The following is a 15,606-nucleotide window of genomic DNA, read 5'->3' as shown; positions in this document are numbered from 1 at the left end:
TCAGATTTCACTTCTTTTAAGAACAGGCCTGGCTGGGTGTAATGGTTCACACCAGTAATTCCAACACTTTGGGATTGCTTCAGCCCAGGAGGTTGAGACCAGCCTGGGAAACATGGTGAAACCTCAACTCTACAAAAAAATTTAAAAATTAGCAGGGCATGGGCCGGGCGCGGTGGCTCAAGCCTGTAATCCCAGCACTTTGGGAGGCCGAGACGGGCGAATCACGAGTTCAGGAGATCGAGACCATCCTGGCTAACACGGTGAAACCCCGTCTCTACTAAAATACAAAAAAAAAATTAGCCGGGCGAGGTGGCGGGCGCCTGTACTCCCAGCTACTCGGGAGGCTGAGGCAGGAGAATGGCGTGAACCCGGGAGGCGGGGCTTGCAGTGAGCTGAGATCCAGCCACTGCACTCCAGCCTGGGCAACAGAGCCAGACTCCGTCTCAAAAAAAAAAAAAAAAAAAAAAAAAAATTAGCGGGGCATGGTGGCGTGTGCTCATGATCCCAGCTACTCAAGAGGCTGAGGTAGGAGGATCGCCTGAGCCGAGGAGGCTGAGGCTACAGTGAGCTGTGATCACCCTGGGCAACAGAGCAACACTGTCTCACAAAAAAAAAAAAAAAAAAAAAAAGTCCTTATCTCAGGTCATCTGTTTTTTTTTTTTTTGAGACGGAGTCTTACTCTGTTGCCCAGGATGCAGTGTAGTGGCACAATCTCAGTTTACTCCAACCTCCACCTCCCAGGTTCAAGCGATTCTCCTGCCTCAGCCTCTCAAGTAGCTGTGACCACAGGTGGGCGCCACCATGCCCAGCCAATTTCTGTATTTTTGGTAGAGATGGGGTTTCACCATGTTGGCCAGGATGATCTCGATCTCTTGACCTTGTGATCTGCCCACATCAGCCTCCCAAAGTGCTGGGATTACAGGCGTGAGCCATGACACCCAGCCTCCATCACAGCTTTTATTTTACATACTATTATTACTTTTACTGCTGGCTCCATTTTGGTTTCCTATCTTTATTTTCTCTTTCTTTTTTTATATATAATTTTTTTTTTTTTTTTGAGACAGAGTTTCATTCTTGTTGCCCAGGCTGGAGTGCAATGGCGTGATCTCGGCTCACCACACCCTCCGCCTCCCAGGTTCAAGCGATTCTCCTGCCTCAGCCCCCCTAGTAGCTGGGATTACAGGCACACACCACCATGCCTGGCTAATTTTTATATTTTTAGTAAAGACAGGATTTTGCTATGTTGGCCAGGCTGGTCTCAAACTCCTGATCTCAGGTGATCCACCTGCCTTAGCCTCCCAAAGTGCTGGGGTTACATGTGTGAGTCACTGTGCCTGGCCGGTTCCCATATTTCAGTATGCCAGAATTTTCACTGACATGTAACTGGTTCTCCTAGTCCATAAGGCCTCCTAAACTTGAAGTCATCCCTGGTTACCACCCCAAACACTATGTGCCAGCCTGAAAATAACAGTGGACTATAGGCCGGGCGCGGTGGCTCACGCCTGTAATCCCTGCACTTTGGGAGGCTGAGGCGGGCGGATCACGAGGTCAGGAGATCGAGACCATCCTGGCTAACACGGTGAAACCCCCTCTACTAAAATACAAAAAATTAGCCGGGCGCGTTTGCTGGCGCCTGTAGTCCCAGCTACTCGGGAGGCTGAGGCAGGAGAATGGCGCGAACCCGGGAGGCGGAGCTTACAGTGAGCCGAGATGGTGCCACTGCACTCCAGCCTGGGCGACAAAGTGAAGACTCCGCCTCAAAAAAAAAAAAAAAAACAGTGGACTATAAACTGAAGAACATCACTGTGAAACTGTCAATCTGAACAACTGAGTGTCTGGAGAACACATGTAAACTGCCTAGCAGCAGCCTTCAACCAGGGCCCAGGCACACTCACTAGAGTAAAATTACAGTTGCGCCCTACGCCTGCCACTTCTGCTGACCCCAACTGAGGATTTAGAGAGCTAAGTCTCTAAGCCAAAGCTATTGCCCCTCACCTCTAGTTTGGCAGGAGCTTACCAATCGCTATCATGCACACACAAAGATAAGAAGTCTATGAAATCTCACTATAAACGCTATGTGAGTCAACCAACTACACAAACAACGGCCTCAAAGAGCCCTGCCTTGTCACCATGGTCAAGACACACGCTCCTCTCCTCCCAGACCCTTTACAGCTTTATCCCAAATTTAGGGTGAACTACACCCCTTTCTCCTCATCGTGCCCAAATACTTTTTCTTTCTTTTTTTGTATTCTGTTTTCTATTTATTTATTTTTTATTATACTTTAGTTCTGGGACACATGTGCAGAACGTGCAGGTTTGTTACTTAGGTATACACATGCCATGGTGGTTTCCTGCACCCATCAACCTGTCATCTACAATTGATATTTCTCCTAATAATCTCCCTCCCCTTACCCCCCAGCCCCCGACCGGCCCCAGCATGTGATGTTCCCTTCCCCTCTGCCCATATGTTCTCATTGTTCAACTCCCGCTTATGAGTGAGAACATGTGGTGTTTCGTTTTCTGTTCCTGTGTTAGTTTGCTGAGAATGTCAGCTTCATCCATGTCCCTGCAAAGGACATGAACTCATTCTTTTTTTTTTTTTTTTTTTTGAGACGGAGTCTTGCTCTGTCGCCCAGGATGGAGAGCAGCGGCGCAATCTCGACTCACTGCAAGCTCCACCTTCCAGGTTCACGCCATTCTCCTGCCTCAGCCTCCCGAGTAGCTGGGACTACAGGCGCCCACCACCACACCTGGCTAATTTTTTGTATTTCTAGTAGAGACGGGGTTTCACAGTGTCAGCCAGGATGGTCTCGATCTCCTGACCTCGTGATCCACCCACCTCGGCCTCCCAAAGTGCTGGGATTACAGGCGTGAGCCACCATGCCCAGCCTAACACATTCTTTTTCATGGCTGTATAATATTCCATGGTGTATATGTGCCACATTAGTGCCACATTTTCTTTATCCAGTCTATCACTGATGGGCATTTGAGCTGACTCCAAGTCTTTGCTATTGTGAATAGTGCTGCAATAAACATGCATGTGCACGTGTCTTTATAGTAGAACGATTTATAATCCTTTGGGTATATACCCAGTAATGGGATTGCTGGGCCAAATGGTATTTCTAGTTCTAGATCCTTGAGGTATCACCACACTGTCTTCCACAATGGTTGAACTAATTTGCACTCCCACCAATAGTGTAAAAGTGTTCCTATTTCTCCACATCGTCTTCAGCATCTGTTGTTTCTTGACTTTTTAATGATTGCCATTGTAACTGGTGTGAGATGGCATCTCATTGTGGTTTTGATTTGCATTTCTTTAATGACCACTGCTTTTTTTCATGTTTGGTGCTCAACTACTTTCTTTTTTTTTTTTTTTTTTTGAGACGGAGTCTCGCTCTGTCGCCCAGGCTGGAGTGCAGTGGCGCGATCTCGGCTCACTGCAAGCTCCGCCTCCCGGGTTCACGCCATTCTCCTGCCTCAGCCTCCCGAGTAGCTGGGACTACAGGCGCCCACAACCGCGCCCGGCTAATTTTTTGTATTTTTAGTAGAGACGGGGTTTCACCGTGGTCTCGATCTCCTGACCTTGTGATCCGCCTGCCTCGGCCGCCCAAAGTGCTGGGATTACAGGCGTGAGCCACCGCGCCCGGCTCAACTACTTTCTAATCCTTGAATAGGAAGGGGTTCATACCCATCATTCTTAGGAGAGCTCTATTTCTCTTCTCTACCTTTTCTTCAAGATATTTGTTCACAGTTCCATTCTATTCTCTGTTCTGTCTCCCAGTTCCCTCTTGTCTCCACGAACACTGAGTTCTAAATTTTTAAAATTACTTGTTTAGCTAATCTTGTTATCTAAAACACACTACTTCCTTTATCTAATTTTACATACTGCTATTTATAAAATACTCTTAGCTTTGAAAACAAAGATCTCACAGCCAGGTGCGGTGGCTCACACCTGTAATATCAGCATTTTGGGAGGCCAAGGGAGGAAGATGGCTGGAGGCCCAGAGCTCAAGACTAGCTTAGGCAACATAGCAAAACCTCATCTCAACTAGCTAGCTAAGTAACTAACTAAATAGCTAACATTATATTTCACACAGTCTTTATATAAAGTCTCTACTATAACACAGATCACTGGGAATGAGAAGTTAGGAATCTGGAATGACAATGATACTCATGTGCTTACGATCCAGAAGATAGTGTCTGTATCCTCAGGTCAGATCAGAGTTCCTCAACCATGGCACTACTAATCATTCATTGTAGGGGGCTGCTTGCTGTCTTGTGGATGTTTAGCAATATCTCTGACATCTACACCTACTAGATATCCATAGTAACTTCCCATCCCTCCCTTGCCCCAGCTGTGACAATCAAAAATGTCTCCAGACACTGCCAAAAATCCCTTGGGGGGCAAAATTGCCCCCAGTTGAGAACGACTGGTCTAGATCTTTCTCCTGAGTTTAATATTAATAGAACAGTGTTTAGAGCACATTTGGCAATCAGTAAGTAGTTGTTATCTAAGTGACATAAGTATCCAAGAGTATTCTGGACACCTCTATCTCAATGTCTTAGCTTGGCAGCATCTCAAACTCAGTATGGCCCAAACCAAACTGGCTGTATTCCTTAATCTAGTTATAGTACTAAGTAATCCTGGCCAGAAACTAAGAAATTAGACGAAACTCTCTTTGTCATAACCTAGACCAAATCTGTTAACAGGTGCCACTATACCTTCTTCATTTCCTTTCCAACATAACAATCACTTATCATTGCCTTATCTCAGACTCTCATATCACTGGGCCTACTGCTTCTGTGATATTTTTGGCCCATTCAAATCCATGGTCCACAATGCTGCCAGAATAAACATTTCAAAAGCCTACTGTCAGCCAGGCGCGGTGGCTCAAGCCTGTAATCCCAGCACTTTGGGAGGCCGAGATGGGCGGATCACGAGGTCAGGAGATCGAGACCATCCTGGCTAACACGGTGAAACCCCGTCTCTACTAAAAATACAAAAAAATAAGCCGGGCGAGGTGGCGGGCGCCTGTAGTCCCAGCTGCTCGGGAGGCTGAGGCAGGAGAATTGCTCGAACCCGGGAGGCGGAGCTTGCAGTGAGCGGAGATCTGGCCACTGCACTCCAGCCTGGGCGACAGAGCGAGACTCCATCTCAAAAAAAAAAAAAAAAAAAAAGCCTACTGTCATTCTCCTTCTTAAAACTCCTCAAGTGTATTCTTCCGTTTATGACAATGTTTCCCAAACACCAAATACCATTTTCATGATTTTGTCATATTCCTAACACATACAACAGTGTATCCCTTTAACAATTTTCTTTGAATCTACTTTTCTTTTTAGTTAGCTACATTTTAAACAGTTATCACGAATCACAGTATGATTTTTCTCTAAAATATAAAAACATTTCAAAGTGTTCATGTACCACCTAAAAGATAACAATCTAAGTTTAACAGCCTACTCCTATGATTTGGCATCTTTCTTTCCAGTACCACCTCCAGCCACACCAAACCACTTCAAGTTGCCCGAACCAGCCACGTTCTTGCAAATTACACTCTACTATTGCACATGGAATTTATTCTGTTTGCATGTTCTTTCCTTCTCATTTTGTCTATCTAAACTCTGCCTCTCCTAACTGCTCCTTCATGAAACCATCTCTGGCTCCAAAGTTACATACTGCTTCTTCTATGCTTGCCAAAGCCCTGAGCAGCCTCTATTACAGCCTTTGTTTACCTCTTTACCTCCCTTACTATACTGAAAGTCCCTCACAGACAGACAGAAGTATCTGATTCTGCCCCTGGCACCCACGGGGAACAGTACTTAACACAAGGAACCATTTAAAGAAGTGTTTGTTGTCTGGGCACAGTGGCTCACACTTATAACCTCAGCATTTTGGGAGGCCAAGGCAGGAGAATCACTTGAAGCATTTGGGACCAGCCTGGACAGCATAGCAAGATGCTATCCCTTAATTTTTTTTTTTTTTTTTTTTGCTGGGCGCAGTGGCTCACGCCTATAATCCCAGCACTTTGGGAGGCCCAAGGCGGGTAGATCACGAGGTCAGGAGATCAAGACCATCCTAGCTAACACGGTGAAACCCTGTCTCTATCAAAAATACTAAAAAATTAGCCAGGCATAGTGGCATGTGCCTGCAGTCCTAGCTACTTGGCAGGCTGAGGCAGGAGAATCGTTTGAACCCAGGAGACGGAGGTTGCAGTGAGCTGAGATCGCACCATTGCACTCCAGCCTGGTGACAGAGTGAGACCCCATCTCAAAAAAAAAACCAAAAAAATGTTTTTAATTAGCTGGGCACACTACTGCACAACTGTACTCCCAGTTACTTTTGAGGCTGAGGCAGAAGGACCAATTGAGCCCAGGAATTTGAGGTTGCAGCAAGCTATGATTACACCACTGCACTCCACCCTGAGAAACAGACTGAGACTCTATCTCAAAAAAAAAAAAAAAAAAAAAAGAAGAAACAAGTATTTGTCATAAAGCAGAATACAGTTTGAGTCAATAAACCTTTACTCATTATCACATACAGGGCAGTGTTCTAAAATTGTGGAAAACACAAGGAATGGCCAAGCACAGTGGCTCACATCTGTAATCCCAACACTTTGGGAGGCCGAGGTGGGTGGATCACTTGAGGTCAGAAGCTCGAGACCAGCCTGGCCAGCACGGTGAAACCCCATCTCTACCAAAAATACATATATATATATATATACACACAAAAATTAGCTGGGTGTGGTAGTGTGCACTTGTAATCCCAGCTATTTGGGAGGCTGAGGTGGGAGAATGGCTTGAATCTGGAGTGGGGCACAGGTTGCAGCAAGCTGAGATCTACACCATTGCACTCCAGCCTGAACAGTGAGACTCCATCTCAAAACCAAAAACAGACAAAAACAAGGAATGAATCTGGCCTTCAAGAATTTTCCAGTTTAGGCCGGGCGCGGTGGCTCAAGCCTGTAATCCCAGCACTTTGGGAGGTCGAGACGGGCGGATCACAAGGTCAGGAGATCGAGACCATCCTGGCTAACACAGTGAAACCCCGTCTCTACTAAAAAATACAAAAAACTAGCCGGGCTAGGTGGCGGGCGCCTGTAGTCCCAGCTACTCGGGAGGCTGAGGCAGGAGAATGGCGTGAACCCAGGAGGCGGAGCTTGCAGTGAGCTAAGATCCGGCCACTGCACTCCAGCCTGGGCAAGAGAGCCAGACTCCGCCTCAAAAAAAAAAAAAAAAAAGGCCGGGCGCAGTGGCTCAAGCCTGTAATCCCAGCACTTTGGGAGGCCAAGACGGGCGGATCACGAGGTCAGGAGATCGAGACCATCCTGGCTAACACTGTGAAACCCCGTCTCTACTAAAAAAACACAAAAAACTAGCCGGGCGAGGGGGCGGGCACCTGTAGTCCCAGCTACTCAGGAGACTGAGGCAGGAGAATGGCGTAAACCCGGGAGGCGGAGCTTGCAGTGAGCTGAGATCCGGCCACTGCACTCCAGCCTGGGCAACAGAGCGGGACTCCGTCTCATAAAAAAAAAAAAAAAGAATTTTCCAGTTTAATAATGGAGATAGACATATTTGCTATCACACAAGACAGAACGCTCTAAGTGGTAAAATGGGGCAATAAAATGCTAAAGCAATGTCAGTGTGGAAAGAGAACAACAGGGATTTTAAAATAGCAAACAAACTCAGATGTGTACTCTGTTGAGTCACTATGGCAAAAATCACTTGAAACTCACCAAGTCCTGACCCTGATGATATCTGTTCTGCCTATCACAAGGACTGTGTAAATCACAGAACCAACATGAAGGGTCTCTCAAAACTATAAGTGGCTATGTAAATTCTAATCATTGTTAATAAATTCTGACTGTGGAACCTAGGAGTCCTGCATAGAGGAAGTGCCATCTGAGCTAGAGCTCAGAAGGGAGGTAAATAGAGGGCATACAAGGTGTTCTATAGAAGAAGCTTAAATGATAGTTGTAAATGTGAACCCTGAAGCCAGACTGCCTAGGTTTGAAACCCACCCATTCACTTACTTACTAGCTGTACGACTTTGGAAAGTTACTAAATCTGTCTGAATTTTGGTTACCTGTCTGTAAAACAGAGCAAATATCAGTACTCAATTCACAACATTATGAGTATTAAACAATTTCATATGTGTACTGTATAATTATTTTAATAAACAGGTGAAAGTAGACTGAGCAGAAGCAAAGAAACAGGGAAGTATGGGGCATGTTATCAGAAGACGGCAGTCCAGTGTGCTTAAAACAGAAAGTACAGTTAAAAAAAAAAAAACAAAAATGGTGGGCCGGGCGCCAGTGGCTCACGCCAGTAGTCCCAGAACTTTGGGAGGCCAAGACAGGCGGATCACGAGGTCAGGAGTTTGAGACTAACCTGACCAACATGGTGAAACCCGGTCTCCACTAAACATACAAAAATTAGCCAGGCATGGTGTGGCATGCCTGTAATCCACTACTCAGGAGGCTGAGGCAGAAGAACTGCTTAAACCCGGGAGGCAGAGGTTGCAGCGAGCCAATTATCACGCCACTGCACTATAGCCTTGGTGACAGAGTGAGACTCCATCTCAAAAAAAAAAAAAAAAAAAAAAAAAGGTGATGTAGTGGAAGATGTACCTAGAAAAGCATGCTATTAGCCATCCTAAAAAATCATAAATTGTATCAGAAAGAGCTCTGAACACAGAGGCTTTCAAATCAAGTTCTGGATGTCACTGATTAGCTGTACATCCTCAGGCAAATCATAGACTAGAAAGCTCAGTTTCTCTCTATATAAAGTGAGAAGAGTACAGTACTAAATGAATTTTGATTCTCCTTCAGCTCTGAAATTCTAAGAAAAAGACTAGGAAGCAGTCAACAATTTACACTGTCCCATCTAACAGCTACCGCCACACAGGGCTAATGAGTACCTGAAATGTAGCTGGTCCAAATTGGGATGTACTCTAGGTGTAAAATAGACACATGTCCTAGAATTAGTACCCAAAAAAGGCAAAATGTTACATTAATAACTTTATATTGATTACATCTTGAAATTCGGTTAAAATATTACTAAAAAAAATTTATCTATTTTTATACTTTTTTTCTTTAGACAAGAGTCTTGCTCTTATTGCCCAGGCTGGAGTGCAATGGCATGATCTTGGCTCACTGCAACCCCGGCCTCCCGGATTCAAGTAATTCTCCTGCCTCAGCTTCCCAAGTAGCTGGGATTACATGTATGCACTACCATGCCTGGCTAATTTTTGTATTTTTTTTTTAGTAGAGATAGATTTCACCATGTTTTGGCCAGGCTGGTCTTGAACTCCTGACCAAAAGTGATCTGCCCACCTTGGCTTCCCAAAGTGCTGGAACTAGAGGCGTGAGCCACCATGCCTGCCTACTTGTTCTTTTTTTGAGATGGAGTTTCACTCTTGTCACCCAGGCCGGAGTGCAATGGCACAATCTCTGCTCATTGCAACCTCTGCCTCCCGGGTTCAAGCGATTCTCCGGCCTCAGCCTCCTGAGTAGCTGGGATTATAGGCACCCACCACCACACCTGGCTAATTTTTGTATTTTTAGTAGAGATGGGGTTTCGCCATGTTGGCCAGGCTGGTCTCGAACTCCTGACCTCGTGATCCACTCGCCTCAGCCTACCAAAGTGTTGGGATTACAGGCATGAGACAGCACACCTGGCCTGTTTTTATACTTTTTAAAAATGTGGCCCAGTCATGGTGGCTCACATGTATAATCCCAGCACTTTGGGAGGCCTAGGTGGTAGGACTGCTTTAGGCCAGGAGCTCGAGGCCAGCCTGGGTAACAAAGAATGACTCCATCTCTACAAAAAAATTCAAAAAGTTAGCCAGGCATGGTAGTACATACCTGAAGTCCTAAGCTACTCAGGGGGCTGAGGCAGGAGGATTACAGAGGCCCAGGAGTTTGAGGCTGCAGTGACTCATGTCTGCACCAGTGCACTCCACCATGGGAAACAAACTGAGATGCTATCTCAAAAAAATAATTAACTGCCACTAGAAAATTTGAAGCTTACATTTGTGAGCATAATATTTCTACTGGAGAACATTGTTATAAGACTCTTCTCATAAGACAAAGGAGACTGTAATTCTGTGGCCGAAAGACAAATGAAATGTGGCCATAAGGACAAACAAGGTATAAGAAAGGATCTTGCAAACATAGAAAACACTCTTCCAGCCCCATACAAAGCCAGGTGCATCCCTAACTGTTGCGTTCAGCTGTCCTCAGTGTACCTGAAGAAAAATTCACTGCAAAACCAAATAACTCAGCCAGGCACCACCGTGCCTGCAATCCCAGCACCTTGAGAGGCCGAGTCGGGCGGATTATTTGAGGTCAAGAGTTAAAGACCAGCCTAGCCAACATGGTGAAACCCCATCTCTACTACAAATACAAAAATTAGCTGGGCGCGGTGGCACGTGCCTGTAATTCCAGCTACTTGGGAGGCTGAGGCAGAACTGCTTGAACCCAGGAGGTGGAGACTGCAGTGAGCTGAGATGGCACCACTGTACTCCAGCCTGGGCAACAGAGCTAAACTCAGTCTCAAAATAAAATAAAAATAAAAAAACCTCAGGTAAACATGTCACCCTTAAGAACTGTACAAGAGATTAGACAACCTCCAAGTTATAGAACCCCTGCTCCCCAAAAATATTAATACTTCAATATAAGTATTCAGTAAACCTGCCTTTATCATTAATTCTTCCACTTGGTCAGGTATGGAATCTGTACCTTTTGTTAATCTCTCTGAAATTTCTTGTGGATAAAATCACATGAACTCTTTATAAGAAAGGTTACACTGTGGTCCATTCACTCTCACATGTCTTTTTTTTTTTCTTTTTGTGAGACAGGGTCTCGCTCTGTTGGCCAGGCTGGAGGGCAGTGGCACGATCTCAGCTCACTGCAACCTCCCTCTCCCGGGGTTAAGCAATTCTCCTGCCTCAGCCTCCTGGCCCACGTATGTCATTCTTACTCCTTCAAAACCATTATGTTGGCTGGGCACGGTGGCTCACACCTGTAATCCCAGCACTTTGGGAGGCTGAGAAGGGTGGATCACCTGAGGTCAGGTGTTCGAGACCAGCCTGGCCAACATGGTGAAACCCCATCTCTACTAAAAATACAAAAATTAGCCAGGGGTGGAGGTGGGTGCCTGTAATCCCAGCTACTCAGGATGCTGAGGCAGGAGAATCGCTTGAATCCGGGAGGCGGAGGTTGCAGTGAGCTGAGAACGTGCACCTGCACTCCAGCCTGGGCTACAGCAAGACTCCATCTCAAAAAAAACAAATAGGTTGGCCAGGCGTGGTGGCTCAAGCCTGTAATCCCAGCACTTCTGGAGGCTGAGACAGGCGGATCACGAAGTCAGGAGATCGAGACCATCCCAGCTAAAACGGTGAAACCTTGTCTCTACTAAAAAATACAAAAAACTAGCCCGGCAAGGTAGCGGGCGCCAGTAGTCCCAGCTACTCAGGAGCCTGAGGCAGGAGAATGGCGTAAACCCGGGAGGCGGAGCTTGCAGTGAGCTGAGATCCGGCCACTGCACTCCAGCCTGGGCGACAGAGCGAGACTCCGTCTCAAAAAAAAAACAAAAACAAAAAAAAACAAACAAAAAAAAAAACAGGTCAGGCGTGGCGGCTCACACCTATAATTCCAGCACTTCGGCAGGCCGAGGTGGGCACATCATCTGAGGTTGAGAGTTCGAGACCAGCCTGACCAACATGGAGAAACCTTCTCTCTACTAAAAATACGAAATTAACTGGGCGTGGTGGCGCATGCCTGTAATCCCAGATACTCAGGCTGAGGCAGAAGAATCCCTTGAACCCAGGAGGCAGAGGTTGCAGTGAGCCAAGATCGCGCCATTGCACTCCAGCCTGGGCAACAAGAGAGAAACTCTGTCTCAAACAAACAAACAAACAAACAAACAAAAACAGTTATGTAGATTTGATCCAGTACTAGTGATATGACCATTTCCAACTTAGCGAAACAGAAATTGTGATTACATCTGGAACATCCTGTGCATTTAGTATTTGATCTAGTATCTCCATCTTCTAATCAATTTAAAATACAGGTAAATTTCTGTCTTCTTTTCTACCAGAACAAATCTTTTCCATCATGTTCATTAAGTGGCCTCAATAATTTCTTTTCTTAATAGCATCTTTTATTTTGCCTTTACAGCCTCAGAAAAAGTACTCCTGGCATACTTTCTTGTCCTAATTTTAGGTTGCACTCCATGCCAAGAAACAGAAACAAAATTAAGCTTCTTTAAATACACCACAGATGAGCAACACAACAAATTAATCTGATAAAAACATTTCCAAGACAGAAAAAAAGTCTCAACTTATAAAGAAAAATTCAGAATTATTTTGTCTTGGATGCCCAAAATACATATTTTTAAGTTTATTAAGAAACAGATACAAGCTGAGTACAGTGGCTCATGCCTGTTATCCCAGCATTTTGGGAAGCTGAGGTGGGAGGATCACTTGAGCCCAGGAGTTCAAGACTGGCCTGGGTAACATAGCAAGACCCTGTCTCTACCAAAAAAATAAATAAAAATTAGCTGGGCATGGGGACATGTGACTGTGGTCCCAGCTACTCAGGAGGCTAAGGTGGGAAGACTGCCTGAGCCCAGGAGGTCGAGGCTGCAGTAGGCCATGATTGTGCTACCACACTACAGCATGGGTGAGAGTGAGACCGTCTCCCTGCTCAAAAAAAAAAAAAGATAAAAATATTTTTATTTTAAGAAAAAAAACAAACAAATACAAGTCAAGTACAATGCAGGAAATAAAATGGTCTAAAAACTATACTTCCTTAAGAAGGAAATCTAATGTTTATCAAACTAAGAAGTACAAAGAAGTCCAACAGATTACCTTTTTTTTGACACAGAGTCTCCCTCTGACACCCAGGCTGGAGTGCAGTGGCGCAATCTTGGCTCACTGCAACCTCCGCCTCCCTGGTTCAAGCAATTCTCCTGCCTCCGCTCCCAAGTAGCTGGGATTACAGGCACCTGCCACCACCCCCAGCTTATTTTTGTGTTTTTAGTAGAGACGGGGTTTCACCATGTTGGCCAGGTTGGTCTCGAGCTCCTGACCTCAAGTGATCCACCTGCCTCAGCCTCCCAAAGTGCTGGGATTACGCCACCGCGCCCTAGACACATTTTCATAGAAAGCAACATTTTATTCATCATAAACACAAAGTTCAAAAAAGCTTTACGCATGATAAATAAAAAGAAAAAATTCCATGTCAATTCACTGACATGCAATAGTCAACCTCACCTACGGGATTAATAATGCTACTAAGAGGTCTGGTTAGTTTTCCATGAATTGGATCCCAGTGCTAGTTGTATTCTTATTCCCTTAAAAAAAAAACACATAGCAGAAAGAAGTCACAAAAGGAGTGTCTGAAGGACTCAGATGAGCACGAATGCTACATTACTACTAACGAAGGCTGTCCTTATTTTAAATTATTCTATTAAAAATGGGAGAATGCAGAGGAATGACTCCCCTGTCATATGCCACACAAAATTAACAGGTAAGTACAATTCAGTCACATTCATAACACCATGTGTGGCCTCAAATATTATGCATACTTGTTGACTGATGTTAAGTATCAACTTACTGTACAAAGAATAAAACAAAACCCACAGTAATATATTTCTTTAAGAATACACTGAGCCGGTGTCGGGCGCGGTGGCTCACGCCTGTGATCCCAGCACTTTGGGAGGCCGAGGTGGGCGGATCACGAGGTCAGGAGATCGAGACCATCTTGGCTAACACGGTGAAACCCCGTCTCTACTAACAATACAAGAAAATCAGCCAGGCGTGATGGCGGGCGCCTGTAGTCCCAGAGACTCGGGAGACTGAGGCAGGAGAATGGCATGAACCCAGCAGGAGGAGCTTGCAGTGAGCGGAGATCGCGCCACCGCACTCCAGCCTGGACGACAGAGGGAGACTCTGTCTCCAAAAAAAGAATACACTGAGTCGGATAAATACTAGCACGAGCTGATAAGCACTGCTAGAAACCTAAGTTCTGATTTCAGCAAATGCATAGAAACACTTTTCAAAAAAGCAGTATACCCTAGGCGGGGCGCGGTGGCTCAGGCCTGTAATACAAGCACTTTGGGAGGCCGAGGCGGGCAGATCACTTGAGGTCAGGAGTTCAAGACCAGCCTGGCCAACATGGCGAAACCCTGTCTCTACTAAAAATACAAAACAGCCGGGAGTCGTGGTGGGCGCCTGTAATCCCACCTAGTCGGGAGGCTGAGGCAAGACAATCGCCTGAACCCGGGAGGCAGAGGTTGCAGTGAGCAAGATCGCACCACTGCACTCGAGTTTGGGGGACAGAGTGAGACTCTATCTTAATTAAAAAAATAATAATAATTAAAAAGTTTTTAAAAAAGAAAAGCAGTATACCAAAGCCATTCCTTACCCATACATACATTAACTTTTACTTGGACTCAGGAGTAACAAAGAATTCACCTCCTTTAGAAAATCAAGAAAATGAAATGTTGAGTTCAGAAGCGGTTAAGGAAAAAGTATTTGTATTTATTGAGAACCAACTACTTTATCCACTTCAGTAACCTCAACAACATACTCAAAAACGGGATTCACCTCTGAATTAGCAAAAGAAAACCGACGATCCTAAAAAGCAATTTGGAGGAGTGGCAAAGAAAGAGCTGACGTTCGTTCCCGTCAGTACCAAACCACTCGGGCCCACCGCCTGCCCCTTCCTCAGAGACCTAAACACATTGGAGCCGCATTCCGGGAGCCGGTGGCATCTCCTGTCAGACGCCGGCCACTCCGCGCTCCTGTCACTTCCAGTGGTGGCGACCCCATCCCGAGGGCACTGCCGCGGGGGCTCGGCTCCGACTGCGGGAGACCCGGGGATGGGGTGGTGAGCCGAGTCTTCTAAGCAAAGCTGTTACAGCTGCGGGTCCTGGGGCAGCCCGAAGGCCAGAAGGGGCGACCCTGGGGCAGAGGCCGCGACATCCCTCGGGATCTCCACTGAGGCAACTGGGACAGCATTCGGGGGACTCGGCTCCCCCGACCCTCGGCGTGACGCCGGGTCGGACCGGGTCGCTTGGCATTGGGGCAGGCCCTCCACCGCGACGGGACGGGATACCCAGCGGGGGTCCCGGAGAAAGGAAGGGCTGGCCGCCGGGCGCCCCACAGCCGGAAGGGGAGAGCCCGCAAACAGGGCTCCCGCCCCGGCAGGGCTCACCTTCAGGTCGTTCTCTGGCAGGTACTTGCACAGCCGCGCTATCTCCACATACTTGTCCAGGTCTAGCGGCGCCATTTTAGGAATAACAAGCAGCGGCAACAGCAGCGGCGACGGCGGTAGTAGCGGCGGCGGCAGCGGCGGAGGCCGAAGCCGGAACTTTCCCTGCGTCACGTCCGGCCCGTGAGTGGCGTCTGCGCAGCGCCGTTAAAGCTCGACCCGCTTCTCCCCGCTACCTCCGTACGCCCGGCGCCCCCTCTGGCAGAACCCCGGCTACAGGGCCCAAGAGACCCCTCTTCGATCCACCCCGCGAACCTGCTGGGACCCGTAGTCGTCTGCCGCGGGGCGTGCTGGGATGTGTAGTTTTCAGTTGTGGACAGCCACCTCCCCT

The 15,606-nt window shown here is 46.7% G+C and overlaps 1 protein-coding gene across 2 annotated transcripts in view; it reads right to left on the bottom strand.

The window, feature by feature from the left end:
• The window catches only part of PPP6C (protein phosphatase 6 catalytic subunit), a 47,783-nt gene extending 32,405 nt beyond the window's left edge, over positions 1–15,378 (bottom strand). For both annotated transcript variants that reach the window (XM_015116842.3, XM_077968007.1), the window contains exon 1: positions 15,219–15,378. In XM_015116842.3, the coding sequence (XP_014972328.3) occupies positions 15,219–15,293 (75 nt within the window). In that variant the 5' untranslated portion in view covers positions 15,294–15,378. The remainder of the gene's footprint in view (positions 1–15,218) is intronic.
• Positions 15,379–15,606: the final 228 nt, after the last annotated feature.

The sequence above is a fragment of the Macaca mulatta genome, chromosome 15 (genome assembly GCF_049350105.2).
Source record: "Macaca mulatta isolate MMU2019108-1 chromosome 15, T2T-MMU8v2.0, whole genome shotgun sequence".
NCBI lineage: Eukaryota > Metazoa > Chordata > Mammalia > Primates > Cercopithecidae > Macaca > Macaca mulatta.
Note: the sequence above shows the minus strand (reverse complement) of the source record. Positions and strands in the feature narration are given on the sequence as shown.